General features: G+C 44.1%; 1 protein-coding gene across 1 annotated transcript; it reads right to left on the bottom strand.

Moving 5' to 3' along the window:
* Positions 1 to 7,444: 7,444 nt before the first annotated feature.
* LOC120944366 (olfactory receptor 1M1-like) lies at positions 7,445 to 8,432 on the bottom strand. Its single transcript, XM_040358420.1, has one exon. It carries the CDS (start codon positions 8,430 to 8,432, stop codon positions 7,512 to 7,514), a length of 921 nt encoding a protein of 306 aa, XP_040214354.1. The 3' UTR covers positions 7,445 to 7,511.
* Between the last annotated feature and the right edge of the window lie 800 nt (positions 8,433 to 9,232).

Raw genomic sequence — 9,232 nt, 5'->3', positions numbered from 1 at the left:
CAAATTTGTATCAGGGGGGCGTGTTTTATGTAAAACTACTGTGACCCGACGTAATTGCCGTTTTTGCGGAACGGCGCATGCGCCGTCCGTGGAATTTTCCAGTGTGCATTGCTCCAAAGTACGCCGCAAGGACATCATTGGTTTCGACGTGAACGTAAATGACGTCCAGCCCCATTCACGGACGACTTACGCAAACGACGTAACTTTTTCAAATTTCGACGCGGGAACGACGGCCATACTTAACATTGGCTGCGCCTCATATAGCAGGGGCAACTTTACGCCGGGAAAAGCCTAACGTAAATGTCGTAACTTTACTGCGTCGACCGCGCGTACGTTCGGGAATTCGCATATCTAGCTAATTTGCATACTCGGCGCGGAATTTGACAGAAGCGCCACCTAGCGGTAAAATAAAATGCAGTTAAGATCCGACGGCGTAAGAGACTTACGCCTGTCGGATCTAATGGATAGCTATGCGTAACTGATTCTAAGAATCAGGCGCATAGATACGACGGGTCGGATTCGGACTTACGACGGCGTACATGGCTCTACGCCGTCGTAAGTCCTCTGAGAATCCGGGCCTTTATTTGTAAATAATAATTTGTAAATAATAAAATATGGGATAAAAGGAAATAACAATAACAATTAGAATAGATGTCCTGTGGCAAAACACACAAAGCCTGTTATCACTGTGGTACATTTAGGGGTCTAAATGACCTCTAAAGTTCCACGTTTGAGACAGAGAAAATAACTGAGGAAACATTTTCACCAATTTCTTTTTGTCAGCTTCAGCTGCACTGAATGAATGAACAGGAAGAGCTTTGCACAGCCTTCCTGTTCATTCATAAACTGAAGCTTTAGCTGTGAATGAACACAGTGAGTGATTCATATTTACCTGCCTCTTCCCCCACTCTCCATTCTGAACCACTCCCATGTGTGCCTGCAGCTGCTGGAGGAAGAAAAGAGTTGGGGGGGGGGGTGGCACAAGGAGGGGTAAACTGATGGTGGACAGGAGGGGGTGATCGGTGTGGTGAGAGGCAAATAAAGGAACAAATCTCCTATATGTCTTGCTTTGCAGCAGCTAAAACCAACAGGAGGGAGAGAAGGAAAAGCTGTTTTTCAACTGCTGTAGATGGAACCATACAGGGGATCTATCCTATAATTGCCTACCCATAAAACCTAATATGAGAGGAAGGAAGCACTGGCCCCTTGGAGCATGGGAAGGATCACACTATGACCCCTGTAACACTTGAAGCTCTTACAGTGAATGTAAGAAACATACCTACCAACATTTGGAGAGTAGGAATGAGGGACACTACTAGCAAACATATGTAGGCATAGAACACGCCCCCTGCCACTCCCCTTAACCACTTAAGGAACCCCTACCGATGATATACATCGGCAGAATGGCACGGCTGGGCACAGGCACGTACAGGTACGTCGCCTTTAAGAGCCCAGCCGTGGGTCGCACGCAAGAGCCCGCGGGACCTGATCGCCGCCAGTGTCCCGCGATCGGTCACAGGAGCTAAAGAACGGGGAGAGGTGTGTGTAAACACATCTTCCCCGTTCTTCTGTGTGGCAGTGACACTGATCGTCTGTTCCCTGATATAGGGAACGACAATCAGTGACGTCACGCCTACAGCCACGCCCCGTACAGTAAGAATCACTCCCTTAGGGCACACTTAACCCCTTAGCGCCCCCTAGTGGTTAACTCCTTCACCGCCATTGTCATTTTCACAGTAATCAGTGCATTTTTATAGCACTTTTCGCTGTGAAAATGACAATGGTCCCAAAAATGTGTAAAAAAGTGTCCGATGTGTCCGCCATAATGTCGCAGTCATGCCTCGTCCATGTTTGCGAGGAAGTTAAATCAGCTAACGCGTCCCCCGCATGTTTATAGGCTAGATGTGGGTCCTGGTCGTACCTCCTCTCACCCACAAGAAGTGCTTCAGCATTTAAAAAATGTTATTCCTCCCTGCTTGCTGCAAGGCCCTCGGAGCCTTCGGTACAGAATGATCCCTGGTTGCAAGCCCTTCCTATCCCTTCCCTTTCTTCTTCGCAGCGAGAAAAATTGAATGCACCTATTACACCTGAGGAGGTTCTGGGGGTCATCAAATCACTGAAGACGGGTTCGGCCCCGGGTCCCGACGGGTTTTCGTCGGTGTATTATAAAAAATTTGCCGAACCCCTTTCCACTAGATTAGTCCATTTATTTAATTTGGTTTTGCAGGGTGGTAATTTCCCTGAAGAAATGTTGCTGGCCAATATGTCCTTGATCCCTAAGCCCAAAAAAAAACATGCTCTCCCTCAAAACTATTGGCCTATTTCAGTCATTAATAATGATCTTAAAATTTTCTCTAGAATCATGGCAGATAGGCTTGCTGGAGTGATCTCCTCTCTTATTTCCCCTTACCAGTCAGGTTTTATCCCCCATAGACTTATTACGGACAATATACGTTTGGCAACGAACATTATTCAAGATGCCAACTTATTTTCGCGTAAGCTTTTCTTGCTAGGCCTTGACATCCATAGGGCATTTGACAGTGTCTCTTGGAATTATCTGTCAACTCTTTTGCCCCATATGGGCCTCCAGGGAGAGTTTGTCCATGCTTTTCAGGCACTATACCAAAACCCCAAGACTTGTATCCGGATCCCGGGGTGAAGCTCAGAGTTCTTTAGTCTGGGGAGGGGGACAAGGCAGGGATGTCCGCTTTCCCCCCTAATTTTTGCACTTGCCCTTGAACCCTTGGCCATTGCCATTTTGAATAACCCCGACATTCGGGGATATGCCAAATGTACCTCCACTTATAAGTTCTGTATGTATGCGGACGACGTTTTAATGTTTATCACTGACCCCTTACTCACTTTGCCCTCTTTGTTGTCCACTTTGTCCTCCTTTGCGGGGATCTCCGGGCTCTCGGTCAGTGTTTCAAAGTCGGTGGCCCTGCCGGTTGGCTTTTCACCCGAGGAGTTAAGTCACCTAAAGCAATATTTTTCGTTCTCTTGGGCGGTTGATTCCCTACCATATTTGGGCATTGACCTGACTGGAGATTACCGCAAACTGTTTAATGCTAACTACCCCAAGATGTTATCCAAGCTGAAGCGGCTCCTAAAGCTCTGGGCCCCTCTACACATTTCTTTTCTTGGCAGAATTACGGCCCTTAAAATGACGATTCTTCCCAAACTCCTTTACTTGTTCCGCTCCCTTCCCGTTAGACTTTCCAAGTCTCTTCTGTTGGATTTTCAATCTCATCTAAACAGGTTTATATGGCAGAATAGGCCCCCAAGGTTTTCCAGGGATATTTTGTATCGTCCTGCGGTTCGGGGTGGTCTGGGAGTCCCTCAGATCTGGCTTTACTATCTGGCCAGTAGGTTCACACAGCAAGCTCAATGGAACATAGCTAACTCTAGAGTCCCATGGGTCAGGTTTGAGGAGGACTTGATTTCTCCCTTTTATCTCCCTGGGCTGCTGTGGTCCTCTGGTAGATCGTGGCCTGGTTTGCATTCCAGGAACATTATAGTGGAGGATAGTTTGAAACTATGGGTTGATTATAAAGATAAATTCAAACTGGTCTCGAAGACCCCTCGGGGTGCTTCATTCTTTGGAGATCCTAGATTCCCTTCAGCCTTTGACCATCCAGACTCTTTTGATAATTGGAGGGACTGTGGCTTTACAAAGTTGGATACATTTCTGGTGAACTCCACGTTTGTCACGTTCTCTCATTTACAATCACTTCACCCCCTGCCTACTACCGAGTTTTATCATTTCCTGCAAATTAGACACTTTTTCCAACAACACTACCCTTTCCCGATTACGGGCTTAAGCTCTATCTTTGAGAATATCTGTTATTCAGCTCCTAGACAGAAGGGTCTTATCTCGAGGGTCTACAGGTTTCTGGAATCAGTTTCCGAGCCTGCTCTGGTGAAATATAGACTACAATGGCAGCGGGAACTTAGTTTAGACGATGATGATGATTTAGACTGGGCTGGAGGTTGGCAAAACATGCGTAAGTGCACTAAGTGGCTGACTGTAAGAGAAACTGCAATTAAGCTACTGACGAGGTGGTACTACACCCCACTCCGGCTTTGTAAAATATTCCCTCAGGCCTCCCCTGCTTGCTTTAGAGACTGCCCACAGCAAGGCTCTTTTTTCCACCTATTCTGGGAATGTGAGAAGTTACAGCCCACCTGGAAGGCAGCTCTGGAAATGATTGATAGGCTGGCGGGTGAGCAAGTAACCCTAACGTTTAGGCATTGCCTCCTCTTCCAGAGCTTGCATGACATTCCTAGACATCTGATGAGATTGATTCACTCCATTTGCACTGCGGTTCACTGGGCTATTGCCCTTCCCTGGAAGAAGCAGTCGGTCCCCTTCCCCCCGATAATTGCTCGGATAGATCAGATGATGCTATCAGAAAAAAAATGTCATTCTCTACACGATTTGGTCCCAGCTTATGATGCTAAGTGGAATCCATGGTTTCTATATAGACTTTCTATATAGAATAACTGACCTGATTTGGTTTTATTTCTGTGTTTTTCTTTTATGTGTTTTTTCTTTATTTTTCTCTTTTGCTTATGATACATGTGATACATGTGTTGGTTACTGGAATCACCTTATGCATTCGATGTATGTCTTCCTCCCAGGGCTCTGGGCTTGCACTATGTACAGTTTTTCTATTTTTATGCAATGATATTTTGTATCCATCCTGCATGATCTGTGATTGATGTCAATTCGAATGTTGCTTTTCATTACCCATTACATGTGGTGATTTGCCTGTTTTATCTTTAATAAAAACTTTTTGAAAACAAAATAATGTCGCAGTCATGAAAACAAATCGCTGATCGCCGTTATTACTACTGGTACAAAAAAAAATATTAATAAAAATGCCATAAAAATATCCCCTATTTTGTAGACGCTATGGGGCAGATCCACATAGCGAGTACGCCGGCGTATCTACTGATACGCCCGCTTACTTTTTCAAATTACCCATGTCGTATCTTTAGTTTGAATCCTCAAACCAAGATACGACGGCTTCTGGGTTCGATCCGACAGGCGTACGGCTTCGTACGCCTTCGGATCGTAGGTGCAATACTTCGGCGCCGGCTGGGTGGAGTTTGCGCCGTTTTCCGCGTCGGGTGTGCAAATTAGCTTTTTCCGACGATCCACGAACGTACGCGCGGCCATCGCATTCTCTTACGTCGTCTCTAGTCGGCTTTTTCCGGCGTATAGTTAAAGCTGCTATTTTGCGGTGTATAGATAGACTTGCCATGTTAAAGTATGGCCGTCGTTCCCGCGTCGAAATTTGAATTTTTTTTTTTGCGTAAGTCGTCCGTGAATAGGGATGGACGTAAGTCATGTCTAAGTTAAAAAAATTACGTTGTTGCGACGTCATTTCGCGCAAGGCACGGCAGGAAATTTCAAAACGGAGCATGCGCAGTTCAATCGGCGCGGGGACGCGCTTCATTTAAATTAATCACGCCCCCTACCCGCCGATTTGAGTTCCACCGCCATAAATACACTACGCCGCCGTAACTTACGGCGCAAAATCTTCCTGGATTTGACTTAAAGCCAGGTAAGATACGGCGGCGTAGGGGAAAAAAGGACGCCAATTTTGTTTGGGAGCCACATCGTACGACCGCGCAACTGTCAGTTAAATCGACGCAGTGGCGAATCGCAAAAACTGGCCAGATCCTTTACCTGCATAATGGTCCGGGTCTTAAGTGGTTAACAAAAATTAACAAAAAAAAGTTACGTAAATCGACAAGGGCTTTTTTTCTTTCAAATAGTTTTTATTGAATTTTTTTTTTAAAGTGTACAGTTATACAAGTACAGCAATGAAATGCAGTAAACCATATATAAATAACAAGGCATTGAAATTGAGCACGTAGTAGACGCGTACCTAACAGGGCACGCGCGTTTCCGTTTAAGATAAAATAAACAGTGGTCAAAATGAACATAGACTATACTGGTAGTATACTGGCAGTAAGTCGTGTTTGTAACAAAATGCATATATAGCACAGGGAAAGGAGACGAGGGGGGGGGGTAAGAGTAGGGAGGGTGTGATGGGGGGAGGGAGTGGGGTAGAGGAGATGGAAGACAGAAAGAGGGGGGGAGCACCAATGAGAAGATTGTAGCATGTGGCAAGAAGTTATCAATGGTTGTGTTTGTTTGAGTACCAAAGGGTCCAGGGATTCCAGAGGTTTAACAAGTTGGTGTATGTGGGTTTCCCTCGAGATTGAACAGGTTCATAGATGTAATGAGTTTGTACCAAGGCGACTACTTCTGTAAGTTTGGGGGGCCTCTTTCGTCTTTCATTTCCTGGCGATCAACAGTTTGGTTGCTAAGAGAACGTATGTAGTCACAAGTCGGAGGTTAGGCGGTATGTCATCAATAGTCAGATTGAGGACAGACAAGGGCTTTTTTTTAGTTACTACTATTCCTTTAAATTGGCTTTTAGAATCCGCAAATGAAGCAATTTAGAATTTGGATGAAAAATTTACCACTGGCAAACACTTTTTGAAAGCTAAAAAGTGCATTTTATATACAACTGTATAAATCAGACCAAAATGAGGGACAAATGAGGAGGAATGAGGGACAGAGGGACATTGCTTGAAATCAGGGACAGTCCCTCGAAATCAGGGACAGTTGGGAGCTATAAAGAAAGGATGAAAGAAAAGGAAAAAACGTTCCCTCCTACAACCCCCCCACCCTCCCCCCAATCTCCAAAATACACAACATTCAGCTCCCAATGCCATTTATCATCAGCACTCCCTATGCTTTCCCTATCACAGCTATATCACATTATAAATATGGCTGTTGTGACTTTACCTTTATATTTTGAGGAGTCTGACTTACCCAAAAGCCCCCTTTCTGGCCATTTTAAGTCCACTGACCTTAGTTCAAAGGCCAGGTAGTGCATTATGGTTACAAATAAATTGGTCTGGTGAAGTCCCATATCAGGGCTCAAGTCCTGCGGGAACGCGTGGGAATGGAGTTCCTGCACTTTTTTCACAGCAGGAACGCAGTTCCCTTTGCAGGACTAGAGCAGCCGATAGCAGCCGAGCCGCCCAAGCCAATCCTTCACTAAGCGGCGATGCCCAGCTAGAGTCACTGTCAGGAGCAGGCGAACCTTAGTAATCCTTTATGTTACTGGCCGCTTCATGTATATGGATTCATCGGGTAGTGTCAGACATTGCGGCATCGAGGAAGTGACGGAATACCCGCACACTACCCGATGAATCCATATACAGGAAGCGGCCAGTAACATAAAGGATTGCTAAGGTACAGCGGATCGAAAAAAACAAAAAAACATGCGGTTTAGTAATTATGCATATGAGCGTATAATTTTTATTTATTTTTTGGTGGGGGTGTGAATCTTGGGTGGGAGTTCCCACACTTTTTTCCCCAGGACTTGACCCCTGTCCCATATACGTTCTTCAGGTTCTTGATCCTTAGCAACTACATAATTTTCCCCGATAGTGGAAAATCTAAACCTCATCCCTACTTGTGAGTGCTACAAAACTAGTTTTCGCAAAGAACTCTTTACGTCTTTGTTTCGTAGACTGTATATGAGAGGGTTCAGCATAGGGACCACTGTGGTGTAGAACATGGTTAAGACCTGTTCAAGTAGATCATAGTGGTCTGCTGGTGGGATCATGTATACAGATAGAGCGGATCCATAGAAGATGGCCATAACAGTGAGGTGGGATGAACAGGTGGAGAAGGCTTTTTTTCTGCCATCCTTAGATTTAATGTGTTGTATGACCCTGATAATTTTTACATAGGAAATCAAGTTGCACATAACTGGACAGAGCACATATACAAAATAATCTGCATACACGACAATATAAAACACTTCAGTGCCACCGCAGGAAATTTTGATGAGAGCTTTAGCATCACAGAAAAACTGGTGAATGGTAACAGAGGAGCAGAAAATAAAATCTAAGACCGAACTTATAAATAAAGATGAATTTACATTCCCACCAATCCAGATGACCATCATTAATAATATGCAGACGTTCTTATTAAGTATACGATGATAGTGCAAAGGGTGACAAATTGCAACATATCGGTCATACGCCATTAGAAATAGAATGGTGGCCTCAGCACTGTCTGCTAGCACCATAAAATACATTTGTATAAAGCATTGTGTAATTGGCACTGAATTATTTCCAGAAAATAAGATGTAGAGGAGTTTTGGAATGGAAACAGTTGTATAACAAACATCAACAACAGACAAGTTGCAGAGAAATAAATACATCGGGGTGTGCAAATGGAGGTCCAAACATATCACTGCAATGATAACTGTGTTCACCAAAATTCCAAATACATAGATGAAGAAAAAGTAGACAGAGCTAAAGATGAACAATTTGTGGTCAGTTTTCAAGAAAAATGGTAAAATGTGCACATCTAGAGGAGATGTTGTGTTTTCCATAGAACACGGGCACAGTACACAAAAAACATATAAAATATTTTGAGATACCTGTATATCTAAAAAAGGATTAATTGTTTAACATTATGGTTTTCTTTTTGGTAAACACACATGTCATATAACTAAAATACAAAAAATAGCTTATGCACGTAGAGTCTAATATGTATAATGAAATCAATTTTTTATCCAGAAATTCCTATAAATTGGTAATAAAAAAAAAAGCATTTCTGTTCCTTTTGATAATTTTAATACACATACCGTATATACTCGAGTATAAGCCGACCCGAATATAAGCCGAGGCACCTAATTTTACCACAAAAAATGGGAAAACGTATTGACTCGAGTATAAGCCTACGGTGGGAAATGCAGCAGCTACTGGTATGGTAAATTAAAAAAAAAAAAATCAGTGTCCCATCAGAGTGTCCCCATCAGTAGTCCAATCAGAGTGTCCCCATCAGTAGTCCCATCAGAGTGTCCCCATCAGTAGTTCAATCAGAGTGTCCCCATCAGTAGTCCAATCAGAGTGTCCCCGTCAGTAGTTCAATCAGAGTGTCCCCATCAGTAGTCCAATCAGAGTGTCCCCATCAGTAGTCCAATCAGAGTGTCCCCATCAGTAGACCAATCAGAGTGTCCCCATCAGTAGTGCCATCAGAGTGTACCCATCAGTAGTCCAATCAGAGTGTCCCCATCAGTAGTTCAATCAGAGTGTCCCCATCAGTAGTCCAATCAGAGTGTACCCATCAGTAGTCCAATCAGAGTGTCCCCATCAGTAGTTCAATCAGAGTGTCCCCATCAGTAGTTCA

This window comes from Rana temporaria, chromosome 6, assembly GCF_905171775.1.
Source record: "Rana temporaria chromosome 6, aRanTem1.1, whole genome shotgun sequence".
Lineage (NCBI taxonomy): Eukaryota > Metazoa > Chordata > Amphibia > Anura > Ranidae > Rana > Rana temporaria.
This window is presented reverse-complemented; position numbering and strand designations above follow the sequence as displayed.

Coding starts and splice junctions, on each gene's coding strand:
- LOC120944366 (XM_040358420.1), bottom strand. CDS start 8,432: ATGGAAAACACAACATCTCCTCTAGATGTGCACATTTTACCATTTTTC.